Genomic DNA, 23,864 nt, shown 5'->3' on the forward strand with positions numbered 1-23,864 from the left:
AATATTACATTACCATCAACAAATTCAAAGTTGAAATGCCAACCTTCAAAGGTTACAAATATTACTTCAACTCTGAATACTGTAATAATAAACCACCCGACAGATCCGCTTATATAGCGGATACTGTTCATCGTCTAGCCCACTCATTTTTTTTGTTTTCATTGTTCAGTTTCAAAAATAATGTTAACTTCCGTTTCTAAAATATCCATTATCTCAACAGAATCTTTAAAAAATGTTTCATCAAAAATTAGCTTATCAAAAGGAGATTATGAAAACACTCCTTTCATTCATGTGGAACAGGTAGTTTCAACATTTAATATTAAAATCGTTTTTAAAACCCTTCTATCAAATAGTTTTTCAGGCGATCTGGTTTCTTCGTTTGGATTTTGTCAACTCAGACGGTTGGGCAAGAAAAATTAACAATGCGATCACTGGAATTTTTCTGATTTCCAGTAAGTTATCAATTTTATTGTCAGATCTCAAGAGTTTTCCAGGTATGTACTATCTCGGATTTATGGCAAAAACAATGTTTTACAAGTCGTCGTTTTATGTTCTAGATATGTCTCTTCAACTTCTCAGTATGATTTGGCATTTTGAATCGATTCTTTCAATGGTTTGTATGTTGTATTGGAAATGACAACGTTGATTGTCCCCTTTTACGAAAGAAAAATGCATGCCTACCTCCCTTGAGGGCGACCTACGCCTGTCTTTTGCTTATGCATGTCTTGGCGGGCAGGCAAGTAGACAGGCTCGGGCGCCTGCAGAAAATCCTAAGATTAAGGTGCAAAATTGTGATCCACCTACACAATCACAATCTCATAAAACGATCTTTATTCGAGGCGATCTGTCAATCTATTTCGGTTTTTGTTTACAATTTTTAGCTAGAAGATTTTCATTTCATAAGACCTTTTTCTCAGATATTTCTGGTTTACTGGCAATACAGCGGGCAGTTGGAGTCGTTAAAAGCTAAATTGGAAATTTGCCAAAACTTCCAGGGACTCAGAAGTAAAACTCGAAAGTTTTATGGTGAGCTCCTCAAAAAATAGAACTGATTTTTGAAATAATTTCAGACGGTGCTCGATGGTTCATTATTCTTTATGTTATCACAACTTTATTCAATGTGGTTTATTCTGGAAAGTACTATTTCGAGAAATCACATTCGGTTTGGGCACTTCAGATTTCAGAGGTACTTCGAAACACTTCAGAACATCCGTCACACTTCAGCTATTTTCAGATGTTCTACTACAAAGAGCTTCGGTTTATAATGTCAATTATAAGTTCGTATATGTATTCTGTATGGCTAACTACTACATATGTATTTGTAACTTATGCTAATGCTGCGTACTTTGAAATATCATTTTTCAATAAGGAAATCAGAAATCTTGCTGGAACCCGAGCATACATTAAAGGAGAATTGATTAAGAAGGTCGAAACATTTCGATTGTTGAGTGAAGCCATCACCGAGTTGGATAGTGTGTTCCGGGTGGGAGACATGAAAAAAAATCCCCGAATCCCAGGAAAAAATGTATTATTTTTCAGCTCTATACATTTGCCATGCTTGCTACAGTAATCCCCATCCTCATATTCACTCTAATGATGCTTAACCAACATCTCTCCTCTTTCACTGACTTTCTAATTTGCATGCCGTTCATTTTATTCTGCACTTGTGCATTCTGCTCGGTAACCATTGCACCGGCTCGTGTTCACGAAGAATGTCAAAATCTGAAACATTCTTTGTGTAGAAATTCAAATATCTGGCAGCCGTATGATGTTGAAGTCTATCAATTGGCAACAACATTGGCCAGTCATTGCGAGCAGGATGGATTGGGAATTTCCATTTGGGGATTTGCAACACTTTCGAGACCATTGATTTTGGGAGTAGGTTCTGAATTTTTAAAAACTAATATTTTTGTGTTTTTGAATTAAAAAAAAAGATAACTCCCAGTAGAAAGTTTTGAAAACATTTCTTGCCTTTACCCGTTACTCATTTCAATGCCTTGTGAAAATCGCAGAATTGTGTATTTTCAAACTGGCGTATCTGAAAAATACATGTTCAGACAACAAATGCTCAACTGACAAAATAATCAGAAATATTTTTTCTTTCTTTTGAATTGCTATCCATTGCGAAATACAAATTCTTAGTTGAGTTGCATACAGTTAAATGAATTTTATCAAAATCCACCGAATTTTTTGAAAACTGTTCTGTTCTACCAGTCATAACTCCACATTCATTGAATTTCAGAAAAAAAGGTTTATAGAATAATAAATATAAAATATTTTGCTACATTTTATAAATTTTAAGTTTTTTGATATTTTCATGTTCAGCCAAGTTACAGACCGTTTTCTGAAAAAATCCAATTTCACTCATAAAACTCTTCATATCCAACGTATCGACTTGAAATTTTGAAAATGATCATTTTTTTGAGGTCACTACAATGTCCTGAAAAATCTTTCAAAAAATCCTGTTCATATCCAAAATCGTTCTCCGCTCCGTAAAATGAAATCGGACTTTTGGTTTTCGAAAAATGACCAAAAAAAATGAAATTGGGATATTGGGGTCGAAAAATATATTTTTAGAAAGCTGAGAACACGTTATTTACGAATTTCATATTCATTTTTGATGATAACTCGTTTCAAACGACCTAAAAAATAAAGCAAAAAGCTCATTTTTATTCTCACGTGAAAATTGTTCTCTTAAAAACAACAGGAAAATCGGTCAGTTTGTTTTTGGGCAAAACAATTTTTACATGAGAATCAAAATGAGCTTTTTGCTTTATTTTTTAGGTCGTTTGAAACGAGTTATCATCAAAAATGAATATGAAATTCGTAAATAACGTGTTCTCAGTTTTCTAAAAATATATTTTTCGACCCCAATATCCCAATTTAATTTTTTTGGACATTTTTCGAAAACCAAAAGTCCGAGTTCATTTTTCGGAGCGGAGGACGATTTTGGAGATTAACAGGATTTTTCAAAAGATTTTTCAGGACATTGTAGAGACCTCAAAAAAATGATCATTTTTCAAAATTTCAAGTCGATACGTTGGATATGAAGAGTTTTATGAGTGAAGTTTAATTTTTTCGGAAACCGTTTTATAACTGGGCTGAACATGGAAATATCAAAAAACTTCAAACTGATAAAATGTGCCAAAATATATTCCGGTTATAACTCTACAATTTTTTTCTTTTGAATCTTAATGGTTCTTGGATTATTAGGTTCTTGGATTACTGGTACAAGAGAACAGTTCTCTAAATTTTTGGTGAATTTTGCTAAATTAGATTTGACTCTGTGTAACTCAAGAAATAGTTGTTATTTTGCAATGAAGAATAATGCAAAATGAAGAAAAAATATTTCTTATCATTTTCCTTTCAGAACATTAGTTGTCTAGACGTATATTTTTCAAGATACGCCAGTTTGAAGAGGCAATTTAGCGGGTTTTGGAAGTTATTTTGAATGAGGTGGCAATAGGCACAGGTAGTTAAGGATTTAGGGGTAAATGAGTATATCCAAAGTCTTCTGCAAATAATTTTTAAGATTTCTTCAATTCATAAGTGATTTACCATCGCTCAAGTAGTGATTTGATCAACTTTTCAGACACTATCTGCCACTGCAATGATGATGTCTCTGCTGACCGATTTGAAGCCCGAACGAATTGTTGAAGTTGAAGTGGAAGCATAGAAAGCATGTTATTAATTTATATGTTTTCTTATATTTAAGTGTTACTTACCTTCATAAACGTATTACTTTTCCGCAAAATAAACCCAGATTTCTGCATGTAAATATTAATGAAGTTCAATTCTTAATGTGAACTTTCAAAAATGCTCACTGATCTTTCAACGTTTATCATTCATCTTCTGTAGTTATTTCTCAACTCAATCATTCGTTTTTATAATTCCCATGTCAATATTCTTCAAGAAAGAAACATTTGTTCCGACAAAAAATCTGCTCCAAAAAAATTCAAATCTATAGAAGTTTTTTGCGTCCTGCTAAGGAGTGAATTGGGAATTGCGCAAAAATGATAAAACGAATTGAATTCCCAGGCGAATGACGTCTCCTTCCGCTCTTCGTCGTCCACTTTGTGAATCCCATTTTCTTCTATTTTTGTGTATCGAACGTGTCCCTGCCCACTTTTTCAGATTTATTAGATTACCAACTCATTTTCAGCTCATCCAGAAAGTGAATCACTTTTTTCTATTATCTTGGTGCAAATGTTTCTAGCTCATTCTCTCTAAACGCGTTCTCGGGTTACGGTATCTAGATCTTATCATTGTAAATATTTCAGCATGTTCAACTTTTCACACCTTATCATCTTTGCGGTTCTGTTGTTTGACAAAGTCAATACACTCGGCGGAAAACCATTCCACGTGGCACGGCGTGACATGACAGGGAAGAACTATGCAGTGCTGGCTTTATGTGATGATTCTGCAAAAGGACATCACATCAATGTTACATTGAATTTGAGAAATGATGCAGGTGATACTCTGGAAACTATTCATTTCCGGAACTCCAAGGAAGCAATTGAGGTATTTTTTAATGTTTGTTCAACAATGTTTTTCCACTGTGTAGTAACAGAGATCTAAAGATCTTAGACTCCTGAACATTTCTATTTTGAAGATCGAAGATCACGCGGCCAACAATATCACTGAAGTGGTTTTAACTGCTGACGTCGCCCCCGTTCCTTACAACATTCAAAAGGTGTCTGTAAGGATCCGTGATAAGTAAGTTCATCTTGGATATGAAGCCATTAAGCTATTTCAATACAGTCTCTTCAAACTTCATGTCAATCAGGAATGTGATGATGAAGACGATTTTATTACTTCAACCACTCAGCAAACTTTCTGGAGCAGACGTATCGATTGTGAAAGGTGCTTTTGAATAACACTTTTAAAACTAATAGTAGGGAAACCATAATTTTTCAGAAAAGATGTCTACTGTGATGATCGACACGACGAGTTCATGGGATGCGAGTCTGTATTTGTGTACCATTTGTCATGGAAACGAGGAGCAACTGGAAGAATTTGAGAAATTTGATCTAACATGTAGTAATTTATAATTTGCTTGTGAATATAGACGGTTTGATTAAACCATTGTGGTAGATATGTTCTTTTCAACAGGTCAATGTGACACAACAACCAATAAAATGCTTCCTGTCTAAGCACTCTCTTGCAAGTTATAATCCATTGTTTGCGTACAAAAATGCTTTTCCGCGCGGTGCCATTTTTTTCCACTTTTTCTTTTCTTTTTGCCCGCCAAATCGCCATCATTATTATGCTAATCACTCTCTTAACGCCTTTCTCACAAATTCCCAATTTTCCGTTTCCTGTCGAAAGATGTTTATTGGTGATTAGCTTGATGTCTACCAAATGGGATATCAAATAAAATATTGAAATTTGTATTTGTTTTGCTAATATTTGTGCACATTCTTTGATTATGATTTCAATATTCCATGTCCGTCACCTTTTCGAATCTCCTGAATTTCATTTTTACAGAAAAAAGTGTTTTTTGTATATTATGAGGTCTTGCGTAGTATCTGCAATAAAATTAAAGGGAAAACTTGTCTTCAAGTTGACCTACCTAGTGCCTACCTGTCTAATCTACAGGCGTTCATCAAAGTTCATGGGAATTTGAATATGCAACAAAATTTTCAGAGCAAAAAAAATATCTTAAATATGCACTATGCGAACACCTAGCACTGGAGACTATTCCAAATTTAAGACAGTTAGGCGGTAGGTAGGTAGGTATGAGGTAGGTATGTAGGCAATTAAAAGTTTCCCTCAATCACGGAAAGTACATTTATCTCTCTATGCGTTCATATTAAAAGCCCTAACATAATAACTAGTCTTTCTCAATGATTTTCTATTTCTCTATCAACTTTCATAAAGTCACCCCTCTTATCACTATTTTTTACCCATTCACCTTCACGTGTCTGTACCAGATCCCTCGACGCGCGGGCGGCACGCACTCTACAAGTTGTGCTCTCCAAATGTGTGCTCTTTTCCTCTTTCATTCTGCTGCTGCTTCCAACCAAAAAGAATTCTCTGTTTGTCCTGACTCCCGTGTCAGGGAGGTTAGACGCAATGAAATAGTGTTAGGATCAGAGAGAATTAGAGAAAGAAAGAATGAGAGACGTCACTGTGATTGGGATTGGATTGATGGTAGAGTCGCAGCGCTACCACGCAAAAAAATACAGTTGCTCTATGATCGATTCCACCCGCCCGTGTTTCATTTTGCTCTTTTCGTCGGGGGGTTTCTCTAAATTTTTGAAATAGTTTTAATAACTTGAAATGTATTTTTATAAAACTCAAGTACTTTTTTGGAAATCGATCGATATCCCGAGAACGTACTTAGCCATCATTATCTGAAATAGCTTAATAGTTTCATGGAGACTTTGGCGGGGTTTCCCTTTTAACCAAAACTCCCAACTCCCACCCAAAATGCCTGGCTTCGTAGGCGTAGACCACCTGTCGAAAGGTAAGTGATACCTGCCTTGTAGGTATATAGGCATTGAACGTTTGTATCTAGATGGAAGGTTTATTCCTAGATGATTATCAAAAGTTTCAAAAACTTCTATTTTGGTATTAATTTTTATTTCTAGTCGATTCGAAAAGTAAATATTACTCACGTAACTAGTTTTTTTTCGCCGGTTTCGTATTGGACGTCAGAAATGAAATAATTTCTTTTTAAAAAACTGCAGTTTACAATTTTCTCTATGAAGTCAATGAGGGGTATTATCAATGGTGGTCACTATTCTGATATTAGACTCACCAGCAGTTTACCCTCATAGGTTACACTTTTTATTGGAAAGTGTAGGTACTTTTGGAGCTGATTTTCATGAAAGAGTACCGATTTCTTACTTTGCATTCATGAGTAAATCATGTAGAAATATTTTTTCATTTATGTACGTAAGTTTTAGAAATGTTTAGAAGCTTTGTAATTTGATGGGTTGGGATACTAAATTTACGAACAAGCTCTAAGCTGGTGTTATAAACCTTCTATCGATGGGTGAATGAAACATTCAAATAATTATTGCAAGATATGTCTATGTTTAAATGTTTTTCTCCTTTTTCTATCTATCTGTTTCTCTTTACACTGCGGACAAAACACAGACAGAAGGATGAAAAGAACACATGACCACATGTTAGATAACAACCCATTTTTCTCACTTTGCCAGCGGGGGTATAGCTCAGTGGTAGAGCGCTCCCTTAGCATGGGAGAGGGCTGGGGTTCAATTCCCCATACCTCCAGAAATTTTTTCTCCTAAAAATAAAACATACTGCTTGTTTTACAAATTAATAGTTGTGAAACGAAAACTGGAATATGAAATAAAATTAGCTCATGTTTCTGTGAGGTGAAAAAGAGCATAGCACCGCCGAAATGTTTACTGTTCTGTTCGCCAGCGCAGATGTTAAATAAAAACTTTACCATTGCTTACTTTCGCGTACATTTTTGCCCATCTAACCGCATTTACTTTTAGTCTCTCTTCTACATTTTTGTTCGCCCACTCAGAAAAGTTCAACTTTTCATTTACGGTTTTTGTTTCAGAATCATCATGAAGGAGCCATGCTTCAGATGCAAACGACCCACTTATTTCAATGATAAGGTTAGTGTTCAAGATGATTTTTTTGTGGAGAAGTTCGAGAATTTCGAGATATTTTCTAGAAAATAAATATTTATTATTCTAGATGGGACCCCTAAAAGATGGATCCATGTTTCATAAAGGATGTTTTAAATGTTGGATTTGCGGAACCCGGTTGTCACTGAAAACTTATCACAATAATAGAAATGATAATACTGATCTCGAGGTGAGTAGATTTTTTGGAAATCTGACGATTTTTACCATCACTGTTTCAAGGTATACTGTGCGGGTCACGTACCAACTCCAGGACCACATGATCCAATTCCACATCGATCAAATCTTCTTTTCTCGCCAAAAACGAAAGGAGAGTATCCACATAATTTGATGAGACCAGCTGGACCAACATAATGTGATCTGTTTATATCCGAAAAGCTGAAATATTCTGAAAAAATGATTCTTAATTGGCTGTCTTCTCCTCATTCTCTCTTGTTTCCATCGCCTCGCCTTTATCCCTGTTCATTGTGAATTTGCTATTGTTTGGCTTGTATTATATAAACTTGACGACTCTCTGCGGGCTTTTGAAGGTAAAAACGGCTGTTAACGTTCAAGTTTTGATTGAAGACCTAGTGTGTTTAATGGGGGAACAGCGGGGTGTTACACTGTAAGAGATGCCGACCGAGAAAATGTGTAGGCACGCTGACTCAAACATTTTCGTCTCCGTTGTGGTCTAGTGGTTAGGATTTATGGCTCTCACCCATAAGGCCGGGGTTCGATTCCCCGCAACGGAATACTTTTACAGAATTTCGCATTACTTTCTCAAATTACATCTTTTTTGAACTTTTCCATTCGTCTCCTGCTCAGATTCTCTGATCAAGTGAGGGAAGCGAGTCTTGAGTAGCAACAGAACTGTGCCATGATATACGTTTGGTTAGCCAGTAGTAGAAGCATCAATATGAAACGAATTAAATGAAAAAATACAGAAAAATTTTGACTGACGTGTTTGAATTGAAAAAAAAACAATCAAGATAAGAATTTAAAAGAATTTATATATTTTGATTCAATTTAGTTCTTATTTTCATCATTTTACAAACTCACCTCGAGAAATTGGTAAGTTAACTCATTCAGTTTTGCGACTTTTGCTGCCAAATTTCGTTTAAGCGATGGTTCCGATTTTTAGCATTTGCATTGACTTTTTGCAGAATTGTAATCGAATCTAAAATGCAAGGCAAGCAAGATTCGCATCGAGCACAAAAAACTGTAGAAGCGAGTCTTAGATCGGATGGAACACGAAAGAAGCATCAGGATATGGATTGGTATCATGGTTTATTGCCAAGAGCCGATATTAATACGTAAGCGATTTAAATGAGAATAATCAGAAAGTATCGACGAATTTCAGATTGCTAGAGAATGATGGAGATTTTCTTGTCAGAACTTCACATATTGTTGGTCAAGATTCGGCAAAAACTGTGCTCTCTGTTAAATGGAAAGGAAAGTGTCACCACTGGCAGTTACAGGAAAAAGAAGACGGTACGATTCGTTTTTCGGATACTTTGGGACTTGGAGATGCTGACTTTTCTCCGGTCTGCATCTACCCCGGCAAGCGCATTATGAATGTTTCTCACTTTTAATCGCCAACTTAAACTTGTGCACAAGCCAGCCGCTTGAGCTCGAGGAGGGCGAGCGAAAATGCAGAAAAGGGCAGGGAAGGCGCCTTCGAAACCTCTCGCAAAGAGTTGAATTGATTAATGCTCTCAACTTTCAGGTTCGATTGTGATTGAGGAACGAAAGTTTGAAAGTGTCCTCGACATGGTGACAACTCTTCGTATGAAACGTCTACCAGTCTCTGCAAACTGCCCGGCACTTCTCCTGAATCCAATCAACAAACAAGATTGGGAACTTCGTCATGATCAGATCAAACTCGGGAAAATGCTCGGAGAGGGAGCCTTTGGTGGTGTTTACAAGGCTGCATTTTATTGCAAAGGAGAAAAGAGAATGGTATGGGATAACCGTGTGAAAGGCTGGAATAAATAACAATTTTTATTCAGGTCGCTGTAAAAGTGAACAAAGGAAACGAGAAGATCAGCACGCGAGCCATGATTGAAGATGTTTGCAAAGAAGCTCGTATCATGAGACAATATCAACATCCAAATGTTGTCTGCTTCTTCGGAGTTTGTGTTGAAAAGGAGCCAATTATGCTAGTGATGGAGTTGGCAAGTCAAGGAGCTCTCGACTCTTTTCTGAAAAATGAGAAGAACAATGTTTCTCTTAGAGATAAATTGAAATACTCATTTGATGCTTCGAAAGGACTTGAATATCTCCATCAACACGGATGCATTCATCGTGACGTGGCGGCTCGTAACTTCTTGATGCACAAAAATGTTGTGAAAATCACGGATTTCGGGCTTTCGAAGCAACTCTCCGATTTGGCGCACAAATACAAGTTGAAGGATATTCAAGCGAAGCTTCCGATCAGATGGCTTGCTCCAGAAGTCATTGTCACTGCCACGTACACTTTCAAGTCAGATGTGTATTCCTTCGGGATTCTTTTGTGGGAGGTAAGTTGGAATGAAACTGAAAATTACAGTCAATTACGGTGATTTTCAGATTTTCATGGACGGAGCCATACCGTATCCAGGAATGAAATTGGCTGAAGTGAAGCAGAAAGTCAAAAATGGATACAGAATGGATGCTCCTGATCGAATGCCAGCGTTTGTTCGTAACATCATGATCAGTCAGTGCTGGCCACAAAATCCCGAAGATCGTGGAAATATGAATGAAATTCGGCTTGCGATGGAAAGTGTTCTTGATGGCAAAGTTGCTGCATCCAATAATCGATCTGTGTACTATAAATCTTCATGATTATTGGTGATTTGCAATAAAATCTTTTTAGTGTAATTCTTTGTTTTTTAAAGTAAATTCAGATAATATACATTCGGCATGCACGCCTAGAGGGAGACACGAAGCAGGCAGATTAATAGTTATAAAAACTGTTTTCCGTAATCTATTAATTGCGCATTTTAAATTCTCATTAAAATTATACCTGTCAGAAAAGGGTGCGAGCCAAAGCTCGGTGGTCTAAATAACTTCCTCAACTCGCTAAATTGCGCATCTTCAAACTGGCGTATCTTAAAAAGTACAATACAAGAAAATGAATTTTCAAATAACAAAATGAACAAAATTAATTCATTTGCATCACTTTTAAATGAAATATACCAATTATTTGTTGAGTTACACAGAGTTAAACCCAGTTTACTAAAAGCTGTTCTGTTGTACCAGTTATAATCCAAAAACCAATAACTTTCCAAAGAATACAATTATTGAATTATAATTGGGAGATATTTTGGTACATTTTATCAATTTTAAGTTTTTTGATATTTTCCTGTTCAGCCAAGTTACAGACCGTTTATTGAAAAAATCCAGTTTTGCCCAAAAAACTCTTCATATAACTTCCAAAACTCGATAAACTGAGTATCTTCCTTCTGGCGTATCTCGAAAAATACAAGTCTGAAAAACAATTGTTCAACTAACAAAATTATCAGAAATATTTTTTATTTCTATTTCATTAATTTTTATTTCAATACATCAACTATTTACAGAGTTGTACCGAGTCAAAGCCATTATTCCAAAATTCACAGAAAATTTTGAGAACCCTTTTGTTGTACCCTTTATAACTCAACTTCCATTAAATTTCAGAAGATAAATTTTGTTGAATAGTAAGTGAAAAATATTTCTCCACATTTTGTCAGTTTAAACATTTTTGTTATTTGTTCCGCCAAGTTGCAGACTGTTTTCTGAAAAAATCCAATTTCCGCCATAAAACTCTTCATATCTAACGTATCGACTCGAAATTTTGAAAAATGATCATTTTTTTAAGGTCTCTACAATGTCCTGAAAAATCTTTCAAAAAATCCTGTTCATCTCCAAAATCGTCCTCCGCTCCGAAAAATGAAATCGGACTTTTGGTTTTCGAAAAATGACCAAAAAATGAAATTGGGATATTGGGGTCGAAAAATATATTTTTAGAAAGCTGAGAACACGTTATTCTCGAATTTCATATTCATTTTCGATGATTTTTCGTTTCAAACGACCTAAAAATTAAAGCAAAAAGCTCATTTTGATTCTCACGTGAAATTTGTTTCGCTTAAAAACAACAGGAAAACCAAACATTTTGTTTTGAGCAAAAAATATTCACGTGAGAATCAAAATGAGCTTTCTACTTTAATTTTTAGGTCGTTTCGAACGAAAATTCATCAAAAATGATCACGAATTTCGTAAATAACGTGTTCTCAGTTTTCTAAAAATATATTTTTCGACCCCAATATCCCAATTTCAGGAAGACGATTTTCGAGATGTGTAAAATTTTCGAAAAATTTTTGATGGAACCTGATAGAGCACCAAAAATTGCGATGTTTGGTCCAAATTTCAAACTGTTACGTTGGATATGAAGAGTTTTATGGGCAAAACTGGATTTTTTCAGAAAACGGTCTGTAACTTGGCTGAACATGAAAATATTAAAAAACTTGAAATTGATAAAATGTGCCAAAATATTTTCCAGTTATCATACAACAATTGTTTTCTCTGGAAATTCAATGGTTCTTGGATTATAACTGGTGCAACAGAAAAGTTTTCAAAAATTTTGGTAGCTTTTGGCAAAATGTGTTTGACTCTGTCTAACTCAACAAATAATTGGTATTTTGTAATTAAAAGTCATGCAAAATAAAGAAAAAATATTGTTCTTTGTTTTGTTAGTTGAAAATTTGTTACCTAGGCGCGTATTTTTCAAGATATGACATTTTGAAGATACGCAATTTAGCGAGGTGAGGAAGTTATTCGGACCACCGAGCTTTGGCTCGCATTTTTTGCTGACAGATATTATTTTTAAACAGAGAATTCAGAATGTGTCATTTATAAATTATAGAAAACGATATTTGTAAATGTTATATAAAACAATAACTATTTATTGTCCGAATATTTGGCAAGAAAGTCCCGCAGCAGCAAGGATTTGAGAATGGGAGAAAGGCGCACACTATTGCATTTCAAAAAATCGGTCGAGTCGAGACCGGGAACCGCTTTTTTAGGGAAAAATCGCAAGTGCCAACTTCAGAACACATGTTCCTGTCATTCAATATTTCTGTCGCCTTGGCGGCGTAAAAAGATACCATCTACAAATGAGGTAGGGGTCAGTTTCTCTCGCTTCAGTCAATCTATCTTCATCATCACATCGACATGCATTCTTCTTCCAATTTCCATATTTACACTTTTCGTTTGCCCTTTTCGGTATCAAATATGTGTTTTCGTTATGTCCATTCTGGATTTTGTTGGAAAATGTGTTTTGGTGTTTGATGCTGTTAATGATGATAGGGTAAACGATGTCATTTTAGAATGGAACTGTTCAAACAATTTTTTGAAATAAATAATTTTCTGAAATTTACCAAGCTCTCGTCAAATTTATTTTAATTTCAGGAAAATGTTTTGTTGCAAAATAGGGAAATTTAAATTAATAATTTAAATATTGCACCACTCAATTTCCAAAAAAAATTGCAGCATCATTTTCTGAAAAATGTTCATATTTCTCTGCTCTCTCCATCTTTACCCGTCCATCATAATTTATACAATTTAACTCAAAGGTCATTTGTTTTTTTGTAATTGCTAGGTTTCCGTCGTGACCCATTTCAATTCCATACACTTCCGTTCGTTCATTGTAATTCAAAAGTCGCGTAGGAATCAAAATAAATGAAAACCCACTGCTTCTACTGACTCTTGTGTGTGGTTACTAATTAAAGCTCAACTATTCTCAGAAACCTCTTCTATGTTTTTCGTTTTGCTTCTATCGACTACCGGTTTTTTCTTACAAGCTTGTTTTTGATTCTGTTTTTGAACTTTTTCGGCGGAAATCTTTTTCCGGGAAATTGGGATAGGAAGTCAATTTTTTGTGTATGCTTGTATATTTGTGCAAAACTCTGAAAACCCCAGAATCCTTTTTGGCAATTGCCGAAACAATTTCGCCTTTTCTCTGCATCTTTACCCGTATTATGTTGCTGAATAGACTTGCAGACTAGACCTAGAAAACTGTTTTTTTATTACCCCATATTTCTATTCTTCCTTTTTCAGCAGCAAAAAAACACGCACTTTTTGTTTTGCTCGCCGTGACGACGGTGTTTGAGTAATTCTGAAAATAACGACGACGGCGACGACAGGAATTCTCTTTTTTTTTGGTTCGGTCGTTTTTTTTCGCCCAGCTCCGCGTTCTCACTCATTCATTTACTCTATTTCTCTTCAATTTTATTTGCAATCTGTTTTTGGGCTGAAAATCATAGCCCGCTTTGCTTTAAAACTTTTCCGGACACTGTCAATAACGAATTTCCTAACAATGTGGTAGTTTAAAAGAACATGATGTTGTTTTGAGTGGGTCTCGTCACGATCTCCACCATAGTAGTCGCTACAGGTATCAGAAAACCATTAGCGCAAGTTCTAGTCTATATTGTTTTTTTTTTGACAAATACTCACTTTTGGAGCTTATATTTCGCATTACTCTGTTATATATCCTTCTAATTTAAATTTTCTAAAAATCCCTAAATTCAAACCAAAGCACGTGCTCACCTATTCATTTTCTATATGAGGTTCTGACTTATCAATAATATTTCCCCTTAAGCACCTGTCAGCATTTTTGCATTCTTATCAGGATATTTCCACCCTCTATAAGAATCTAATAAAATATCTCTGATTTTCTTTCTTCATTCAAAATTAAATTCACCTGACATTCAAGCGTTTTCCGCGACTCTTTTTGTTTTGTTAGACCTTATTTTCTTAGACATCTTTTTGGTTGAACTCGATCAAGTGAATCCATCCCGAGCACTTACAAGTTAACTCTTTTTTCTTGTTTTTTCTGTTGATTTTTGCTGCAGAAGAACTCTTTTTTTTCCATTTTCCCCCGGCTCTTGTCCGCTAAAAGCAATGCATATCCGCCGGCTTTTCCTCTTCGTCATTTTTGCTCGGTGATGTTCACAAAACATTGGAGAGACGGGAAAAACGAGCCGAGTTTTGCAAAAAGAGCCGAATGATGGCTCAGTTGGGAGTAGACCGGATGGCAGAGGAGTGCATGTTTTTATGTGCTTTTTCCGTTAGTCATCTGAAAGCCACGTGTTCAATGTGATCTCGTATGAATTGGATTTTTTACAGAATTTTTAATGGAGTAGTTTATGCGAAAAGTAGTTTTTAAAAATATTTTGCAAAATCATGCCCACTTCCAAGTACAAGAATGGCGCACGTGCCTAAGTGCCTACCTATACCTTAGGTAGAAATCAAAAGCTTAGCGGTAAACCTGGCACAACGTTGAGCTGAGGAAAATTGTTCTGCAGTGCCCCATATTTTCTAGGATCTAACTATTTGGCCAATAGGCACATGTTTGGAACAAAAAATCCCCTCTAAATGCATTTTTCTCAAGTCACTAATTGCGTACAACACACATCCTTTGCACCTTGCAGACAAAACAAGGTGTCTGATTTTCTGTTCAATGTACTCGGAATGTTCATACAAAGACACGTATTAGTTGGTTTTTTGATTTATTCCAATGAAAACAACTTTATATATTCAAGATATTTCTGCAAAACGTAGAATTACCTCGATTATTAAAAGAGTTTTTCGTTAAAAAAATTCTGATCCGATCAACTAAACTAGTTACATCAACTAAACTAAATGCGTGTGGTATAAAAAATAATATGTTGTAATTCAGTCTGTTCTCATTATTTGGTTAGATTGAAGTTCTCTAATTATAATATTCAAAATACTAGGAGATTTTTTTTTGAGTTTAGTTCCAATTTTTGCATATTTTTGATTAATTTTCTGTAAACTCTCCAATTTCGGAACCCGTCTTGATTATCTTTAAAACTTGCCAAGTTCAAAGTATGCAGGAACTTGCAAGGAACAATGAACATGTAGTTTGAAATACATTTTTAAATATACTTTGGTCTCTTGCAATGAGGTTTATGTGTTATTTGATGGTTTGAACTGGTAAACAATTCATTTTTTCCTGCAAAAACCCCCACTCAAGACTTTCATTAGATAAAGTGAAAAATTCCAGAAAATAGTCTATACTTTCTTCTTTTTTGTTTTTCCCCCACTGCTTCATCATATCCGGTCTCTTCATCTTTTTAAACCAGGCAGTGCCATTTTGAAATTCTTCTCACATCACTTTAAATCATTCTCTCTTGTTCAATTTATTTTTATTTTTATTTTTCCTCCCACATTCTATTTATCATTCCTGTTTCCGCTGCATTTTTGAATACCAAATTTTTAATTTTTTTTTGCAATACTTTAGAAATAAAGCGGAAGTGGAAATCGCTCCTGGAAAACAAATAGGAAAAGTCGTAAATTTTCATTTTGCAAAGAAGAAATTACATTCTTTTTTACGAAGCGTTCAATGAGCAGCTTCAATGGAAACTGGAAGTGACAAGACCCATAAATTTAAATTTTAGGAAATGACTTTTTTGTTGAAATTGAAAAATGGAAGTGACACGGAAAAAGATTGAGACAGGGGAACATGTTTAAACCTAGTTTTCAATTCCTGAAAGTAAACGCGTATTTCGAAATAAATGGACATTGAAGCACATATTGTTTGGGACATTTACAAAGTTGTCTTTTTCTGACTGTTGCACCGACTTTTAAAGAATTAAAAGGTAAAGTTTAATCTTTTAGATAATTTCTTTTTTTCTTTTTTTAAATTACTTTTTCTTAGAAAATACACATATTTCTCTATATTTCTATAGCAATCTTTTAGTCGTCTATATGGTAGCCCTTGATTAAATAATAAGCAGGATCTTTGTATGATCTGAACCAAGTTTTTCTCCAAACGTTGCAATAAATAATTCAATATTAAAATTGAATAACCCCGTGTCCAGCACCTGTTTGCGAGGTGATAAATGATAATTAAGTGTAGTTTACTAGAGGAGGTGCATATTACTTTGGTTTCTTCCAGCTTTGACTTTAATTTTGTTTTCATCATTTTCAGTAATTTGTGGTTTGTCTAGTCTCTATTTCCATTCAGTTTTTTCTTTAATAGTGGGATGTAAAACTGGAAAACTTTTTTATAAATCCAACATCCTTGTTCAAAAAAGTTTATTCCCTATTCTATTTTTGCCCTGTCCTTTTACTTTTTGTGGTGCTTTTCCATCCGATTTATGTTCATATTCCCCTTCCTCTTCAACAATAGGACCTTTTTGTGCACATTAGTACGTCTCTTCGTCTGGCTTTTTTTTGCTTTTTGCCGACTCCAAAATAGCACTGACTGGGAACATGGAACAGACAGTTAGAGAAAGTTGAGTAAGACTTCTTTTCTCTTTGCAAAAACGTTTTTTCTTCTTTTTTTTGCAGAAAACTTGAGTAGTTTTTGCAAACTTTTCAACTTTGCATTCATTGAGGAAAAAGAGTAGATTTGAAATTGAGATGGGTTGGGAGATACGGAATGAGAGAGGAAGAGCGAGAGAGAAGAAGTAGAATTTATTCAAAAAAGGCCATAATTATGTATGCACATGAAAACTGAAAACTCGAGAAGAGCCTAAGACTTCTCACTTTTCTCCGTTTTTCACCAGGTTTGCTTTTCTTTTCGAAAGGTTTTTGAACTCTTTTTGTCGAAAACCCATCTATAAAGTTAACCAGTCCTTCTCGTATATTTGAGATGTCTCACGTTAAGGACCAAAAGATCATTAAATGGGAAAATGACTTGCAGAAAAATAGACGTTGGAGAAAAAGTGCAGAGCACTCATATTTCGTAACGCAGATTTTTGATACTAAAATTATGGAGAAAAGTGTAAAAGTCTGTTGCAAAATTTATTCGGCTTTTTTCAAAAATTCTGTCTGAAAAGTTGCTACAGTTGGTTGAGAGTTTTTTTTTTGAATATTTCTTTAACACATCCTCATCCCCTATTTAACCTCATCGTCTCCAAACTAGTCTTGAATTCTTATTGAAGTTCCAGTTCATGATATTACCGTAATCCTTCCTTTATTCTTTTTCTCTTCTCTGAATTCTGCTACTTCGCCTATACTTCAATCATTTTTCTACATTTCTTCCCCGATTTCAGACAATACGCTTCAGAAAAAAGTTTACATTTTCTGTACCTTAATCATCAGAAAAATGACTCATTTTTGTACACATGGCAGCTGCAAAACGCAGCGATCCTTTTGTCCCAAAGAAAAATTATGATTTTTCGTGCGGTTTGTCTGGACCTGGTTTTATTTAAAACTGTTGTTATTTTCGACTGCACATCCACATCTCTTTTTCACCTGGACCAGGTTTTGTTTTATTTTTTACAGTTAGGATCTTGCTGAAAGAGGTTTTGGAATAAACGCTATTCGTTGATATTAAGTTTCAAACATATTAATTATGAAGCATTAGTCAGTTATCGAAAATATATAATTTTCTCGGCATTTCGATAAAGTTGTTTTGTTGGTATTGCTGTATACATATGTTTGTTGTAACATCAGTAGCTGAAGCTACCCAATTAGCTGAATTTTCAGAAAACATTTATGTCTTTATTTCGAAACCTTCCAAACAGACCATGTGAAAATATCGATTTGAAAAAATTGAAAAACAAAAAAAGTTTTTAATTCCTAACAATAAATGTAGGTGAATTAAAAAAATGAATTCAACTGAAATTGGCTAAGGTTTCCGATTTCACAATCCTGAAAATTTCTGATAGTTTAATAAGAATTTATGTAAAATAACATAGAAATAAAGGTCCAATCGGCAGCTTCAAAGGCTTGTCAAGTTCAGCGCAAAGACCGGGACTACAAAAATTCAAGGGCCTGACACATGTTCGCACTATTTCCAAATTCTAAAATGTGGCACCTTTTGGTTTGTGAGTCAAAACTGATTTTTAAAAAATCAACTAAATTTTTTAATTGATGTTTAAGTGTATATAAAATTTCCCGGTTACTGCTGTGCTTTTTCTAATTTGATTTGCATTTCTTACTTTTTAAAGGCAATTTCCGGAATAGGAGAGACGGGCTAACGTAAGTCGTTCTGCCAAATAAATAAATCTCTTAGGCTCACAACAACAATAACAAAAAGTTTTCAGCGTTCAAGGTTTTCCACAATTTTCCATTTTTCTCCGCGAATTCGTATTCTACTCACTCTGATTAATGAATTTTCGTAATCACTTGACATTCGACACGAGTAGTTGCTTTTCAAGTTTCGTTTCAACAAAATGGAATTAATCATTTCACACACACACATTTTTGCTCCGTGCTCTCCGTGTTGTTGACGGCGTCGTGTCCATCCGACGTCGCCGTCTCAAGACTCTCTTACTCTCACTCACTTTTTTGCAAAAATACTCCGTGGAGCTGCTGCTCTTGAAGCACCGTGTGTTGGTTGGGGAAGAAGCTTTGAGACGGGCTCACGTGAAGTTCATGACTCAGTTTTTGTTTTGTTTTTCATTCAATTTTGGTATTGTTAGATGATAAATATCAGTTAAGCCCTTTTTCCAAATTTCTGACTTTGATTGTTGTTTTCCATCTCTTCTCTTAACAGAACATTTTGTTTGTCACTCAACGACTCGGTTGTCATATCGCAAATCTATTTTGGCTCTGACACGCCGTGAGACCCATTCCCAGGGATAAAACATATGAAGTCTGAACCATGGGTGGTTTCCAAAAGTACATGCTTAAGATCCTATTATTTTCTTGACTAATAGAGTCTAAGTGTAAGTAGTTTTTGGAAGCAAAACTGACTTTTTTGAAAAGACTTTAGTTTCGAACCCAGGAAATTGGAGCTATTGTTTTTGAAATATCACTCCGTATAATCTCTAATGTTTCTTGTTTTGATTATATTTTTTGCGCTTTGCAGTTTGTTTCTATTTTAAAATGAACTTCTTGAGCTTCACTATTTAATTGCAAAAAAAAAACAAATATTTTCTTAGAATATCCAAATTCTTTTCGGTCGTCTATAATTTATTTAACCTCTACATAACTTATACATATTACACTTTTTTTTTTGAAAAAATTCAATCAAATATCTAGATGCTATTAAGATACGTTTTTTCCTAAAATCAAAAAAATCCAATCAAAAAAAAAATGTTCTAGAACTCGAGTGTCTATTTACCTCCTAACCAACTTTGTTCCCAAAATATGCAAGTTATGTGCCTTTAAACAAATAATTTTCGTAGATCCCAAACTTTGTTCTAACTTCCAATTTTCCAGCTCTCACTTTTCCTACTCTCCAATTGAATTTTCAGCTGCCGCCTTCCCTTCTTTTCTTAGTTTTTAGCCCCGAGGTAAAACTTTTATTTTCTTAAATTTTCCGAGTCCATCTTTTTGCGTTAAACATCAAAAATCATTATTCTGCAAACCGCGAGCTTCTGCCTTTTGCAGAAAGCAGACGAAAATAGTCATAAAAACCGCCATTATCCATCTCGCCCCGTCTCCCAACATTTCTCTCATTCTCATTTTTCATTTTTTGAAAGAAAAAACTGAGAGAGCTCTCTGCAAATGTGGAAAGTGATCGCGTGTTTCTCCAAAAATAGTAAGGTGTCGTGAGTCGTCGGATGTATGTGCAAGGATCATTGTATGGATTATGTACATGTGCAACTTGAATTTGAAAACGTAATGAGTCGGGGACGTCGTCAGTTTCTCATGCATCATCAATTTCATTTCTCTTTCCTTCTTCCTCCCTTCTTTTTTTTTCACTTTGAATACTTCATGCTTCCCGGTTTTCTTTCATTTCTTTAAGAACTAGACAATAGATAATAAAACAGGAACGGTTTTGCTTCCTGCTTCTTGTTTTCATGTTTTGTCTTAGCAATATGTCTGAAGGGAATTTTGAGTTGATTATCGGGCAGGTTTTTTGTTTTGTTTTTGGTGCAGAAAGTCAAAAGTTTGACTAGAAAATCTTATGTTTTTGAATTTTCAAAATTTTCCAAAATTTTACTTTTTGTTCAACTTTTAAGGGTGGCTTGAGAGTGGCGAAAGTTGAAGACTGATCATTGTTTGGCTGTAAATAATGCAATTTAATTTTTTTTTTGTTGAAAAGTTTAGTGTTAATAGTTGCTCATTACTCTGGGAATAGTTTAAAATATAAGATCAAAACAAGTCAAACGAGACGATAACATGATTTTTTAAGAAAAAAATGCATCAAAAAGCGTTTCCTTGTCTAGACACTTTATTGGGAAGTTCTACTAATTAGGCACATTCAAACATTTTCGTTTGCACTTGCACAAAAATTACTATAAATTGCCGCTGATGAACTATTTCGGTGCATTGTTTAGATTTTGCTCTTCATTTTCAGTGTATTTACATATATATGGGGCTCTCATTTTCTTAGGGTTCAAGTTTTCATGGTTTTTAGTCACATATGGCTGTCTCCATGCATAATCCGAAAGTTAAAAATCATTACCACACTGAAAATTTCGTTTAGTAAGTCTTGAAAGAACAAGAAGAACTACAGTAACACAAAAATAGGCCCGGAGTTTCCGGAAACCACGGACACTGGAAGTCAATTTTTCTAATTTTTGTATATGTGGCAAACTCGGATAATTCGGCAAATTCCTTTTAGCCATATTGCTGGTTATTTGCAATATTACTGATATTCATCAGTTAGAACAATAATATGTCCTCTTATAAAATCTACCACACTAGGATCATGTGCTGATACTTTGATCTAAACCCATTCGTGACTTCAGAATATATTCAGTGATTCATTACCATTGTTTACAGCTCTAGTTTTGTTTGTATGTGCACTTTATGTATTGTTGGGTGAAACTGAGCCCTCGATTCCACTTGCACAACCCACTCATTAGCACACACTTGTTCTTTGCGTGTACATCGTTTTCCTCAAGTTGTCAGGTGATCCGGTGAGGGGCGGTTATTGTGAACACCAGGGAAACAGTTTTTATGTTTTCTCGAAAAAAATTGTTATACTCTCATTTCTCTGGTGTGTAGGCTAGAGTTTAGGAGAGGACGAAGCAATTTTAGTTGCAGCATTGCAGCCAGGAGACCCTAAAAATGTCATTAAGTTTTGTAGAATTTTGCAAAACAATAATGTTGCACCAGTACTATAAATAACGTCTCTTCAAGTACAGTAAAAAAATTTCATCTGAAATGCATAATATTTACGGTAGTAATTTCATCAGAAACGCCTCGCACTCACTTTTTTACGTCTACTCGCTTCATCGAAAAATCGATGTCAAGTTTTTGCCTCTGGTAATGTTTCTTTAATTTTGTATGTTTCACTTCCTAAGTTTTCAGCTTACCTATGGCTGCCTGCCTGCCTTAAAGCGTGCCTAGTCTCTAAGTTTGCGATAATTTAGCGAAATTTTCAATCATATTTAAGGATTAATTGTAATGTGCAAATAGGAAGATCTTAAAACAACACTGTACGAATGCCAAAAAATAGGCGGTGGTAGGCAGGTAGGCAGATAGGTAGGTCACCATAAATAGTACCTTGTGAATCTTCAGTAATGCTACTTCAATTAGTTGTCGGCGTCGGCTTATTTTAGACATTTATAATAGTCCAAGGAGTACAGAATTTGTAAGATTTGTATTCTTTGTTTGCCTGGAAAGACATGTGTTCAGTTCAATCACCCGTAGCTAATAGTATAGTTGCACTTTGTGATCAGTCTACGTGACATCAAAACCAGATGATTTCAAGTGTGAACATTATCTTATCGCATTTTGATAACCATTGGCCGACCGTCGGTTAATGAGCTTTTCACTCATTTTTTTTTTGATTTTTGAAAAATCAAAGTTTTTTCCTTCTATAGTTTAAACTAAACCATGATCATTGATTCAAGTCGTTCATTATTTTTCTTTTTTCTATCCACTTCATTTTTCACAAATTTTTCGTGTCACTGCTTTCTTATCAATTATCACCTGCGAATTGGAGGAGAAGAGACATTTTTCCCACCTTCTGAACATTTTTACATTTTCTTGCGCATTCTCTTCCTCTTTTCTATAGGTTTTGTTCAGGTTTTCTTGCAAAAAAAGTATTTTTTGTTCTCTTTTTAATTACTCGATATCAAAACTCAACTTTTCTGCACAATACAAAACTTGTTTTCTTGTTTTATCGTCAAACGAAAAAATTCTTTCTGCATGGGTTTATGATCCATAACTTTTTTTCTTGCCCTTGTACATGCAAGCTCTCTTTTGTTTTCTCATTTGGTTGGACAGACACATTATGCTTAACAAATCATTACCCAGAATTTGTTATCAGAATTTTCATTTTGTTCAAGGAACCTACTGATAAGTGTATGTTTGTGTTGAAAATTTGTTCATATTTTGATCAAATTCTGGTCACTATGAGGCTAAGGTTGAAAAATTGGAAAATATTTGTTACGGTTTCAAGATTTTTTGAAATATATTGTCTAATTTATTATGGTGTTAGAGTATGACTTAGCGCGTTTTCATTGCTCTCATTAAAATATTTTGTCGAAAATTAAAGGTTCATCGTTTTGTAGGCATACAGGTAGGCATTGCTGTGCCTACACAGTTAATAAATTTGATCGTTTGGTTTCAAATACTTGAACTTTTCCCCATTTTAGAAAAAAATCAACTTCCAAATTGTTTCCTATACCAAATCTCTGTATTTACTCTAACATCACTTTTCTCTGTTTTTTTTTTTGCAAACATAATCTCTGTTTGTAAGGTTTATTTAGATTATCCTTTTGCAATGATAGTTCAGATTTAGTTCAGTTTTATGAAATATACACTTGCGAACTCGTTGTGTCACGAGGTGTCTAAAATAGTGATTTTTATCCAATTGCTCAAGAAAAAAGAGAAAATCTATTGATCATCGTCAAAAAGAATAACTACAGTGTAGTTCTACTAGACTGTTTGTACCGAGAAATTTTAATTTTGCAATTTCAGTGTTATCCATTTTTCAATGACAATAATTCTAGGTACGCATTCTTCACAGGCATAAAAATGCCTACCTACATGCCTACAAGTGATGTCTAATTCTTTGGAGGCAGGTAGGTAAGCAAAAGTATGTATCTTGCAGAATAATCTGGATATTTTAGAGCAGCCTTAGATGTTATATTTTTGAATTTTGAACTTCTCAAATCAACGTTTTCCAACATATTTTGATTTTCACAAAGCACAAACTTCTCCAAACTCAATTTTTACACTGTTTTAAATTTGAGAAAACCTCTCTAAGATCACTATTCTAAGATCCTTTTTGACAGATTTGTGAGAAGTCACTGATACTCTCATCCACCATGTGCCCTTTTAACTTTGTGTGTGTTCTGCTCTTTTTGTCGGCGGTCTTGTTTCCCACATAGACCCCACCACACAGACACTTTGAAC

At 34.7% G+C, this 23,864-nt stretch overlaps 4 protein-coding genes and 7 non-coding genes across 11 annotated transcripts; 8 read left to right on the forward strand and 3 right to left on the reverse strand.

The window, feature by feature from the left end:
• The first annotated feature begins 167 nt into the window (after positions 1-167).
• On the forward strand, positions 168-3,747 carry gur-5 (Gustatory receptor). Its single transcript, NM_062591.6, has 8 exons — positions 168-300; positions 362-452; positions 495-613; positions 918-1,026; positions 1,071-1,186; positions 1,235-1,483; positions 1,540-1,878; positions 3,593-3,747. The coding sequence occupies exons 1-8, from the start codon at positions 181-183 to the stop codon at positions 3,674-3,676; spliced, it is 1,227 nt and encodes a 408-aa protein (NP_494992.2). The 5' UTR covers positions 168-180; the 3' UTR covers positions 3,677-3,747.
• A 251-nt stretch (positions 3,748-3,998) lies between these two features.
• On the reverse strand, positions 3,999-4,134 carry ZK622.7. Its single transcript, NR_051055.1, has one exon. It is a non-coding gene; the product is annotated as an Unclassified non-coding RNA ZK622.7 (non-coding RNA).
• Positions 4,135-4,280: 146 nt separating this feature from the next.
• On the forward strand, positions 4,281-5,389 carry ZK622.5 (Cadherin domain-containing protein). Its single transcript, NM_001047366.7, has 4 exons — positions 4,281-4,521; positions 4,613-4,716; positions 4,762-4,863; positions 4,918-5,389. Exons 1-4 carry the CDS (start codon positions 4,282-4,284, stop codon positions 5,018-5,020), a joined length of 549 nt encoding a protein of 182 aa, NP_001040831.1. The 5' UTR covers position 4,281; the 3' UTR covers positions 5,021-5,389.
• A 496-nt stretch (positions 5,390-5,885) lies between these two features.
• ZK622.9 lies at positions 5,886-6,173 on the forward strand. The gene has a single exon (NR_051056.1). It is a non-coding gene; the product is annotated as an Unclassified non-coding RNA ZK622.9 (non-coding RNA).
• A 995-nt stretch (positions 6,174-7,168) lies between these two features.
• Positions 7,169-7,252, reverse strand: ZK622.8. The gene has a single exon (NR_051057.1). It is a non-coding gene; the product is annotated as an Unclassified non-coding RNA ZK622.8 (non-coding RNA).
• ZK622.t1 lies at positions 7,171-7,242 on the forward strand. The gene has a single exon. It is a non-coding gene; the product is annotated as a tRNA-Ala (tRNA).
• Positions 7,253-7,540: 288 nt separating the features above from the next.
• Positions 7,541-8,145, forward strand: ZK622.4 (LIM zinc-binding domain-containing protein). Its single transcript, NM_062592.5, has 3 exons — positions 7,541-7,598; positions 7,681-7,800; positions 7,851-8,145. The coding sequence occupies exons 1-3, from the start codon at positions 7,548-7,550 to the stop codon at positions 7,980-7,982; spliced, it is 303 nt and encodes a 100-aa protein (NP_494993.2). The 5' UTR covers positions 7,541-7,547; the 3' UTR covers positions 7,983-8,145.
• Positions 8,146-8,287: 142 nt separating this feature from the next.
• Positions 8,288-8,369, reverse strand: ZK622.6. Its single transcript, NR_051058.1, has one exon. It is a non-coding gene; the product is annotated as an Unclassified non-coding RNA ZK622.6 (non-coding RNA).
• rte-4 lies at positions 8,291-8,362 on the forward strand. Its single transcript has one exon. It is a non-coding gene; the product is annotated as a tRNA-Glu (tRNA).
• Positions 8,370-8,638: 269 nt separating the features above from the next.
• On the forward strand, positions 8,639-10,470 carry ZK622.1 (Tyrosine-protein kinase). Its single transcript, NM_062593.2, has 6 exons — positions 8,639-8,681; positions 8,774-8,923; positions 8,971-9,101; positions 9,337-9,569; positions 9,620-10,129; positions 10,179-10,470. The coding sequence occupies exons 2-6, from the start codon at positions 8,793-8,795 to the stop codon at positions 10,431-10,433; spliced, it is 1,260 nt and encodes a 419-aa protein (NP_494994.1). The 5' UTR covers positions 8,639-8,681; positions 8,774-8,792; the 3' UTR covers positions 10,434-10,470.
• Positions 10,471-22,941: 12,471 nt separating this feature from the next.
• On the forward strand, positions 22,942-22,962 carry 21ur-10456. Its single transcript, NR_051059.1, has one exon.
• Positions 22,963-23,864: the final 902 nt, after the last annotated feature.

Source organism: Caenorhabditis elegans, chromosome II, assembly GCF_000002985.6.
Source record: "Caenorhabditis elegans chromosome II".
In the NCBI taxonomy this organism is placed as follows: domain Eukaryota; kingdom Metazoa; phylum Nematoda; class Chromadorea; order Rhabditida; family Rhabditidae; genus Caenorhabditis; species Caenorhabditis elegans.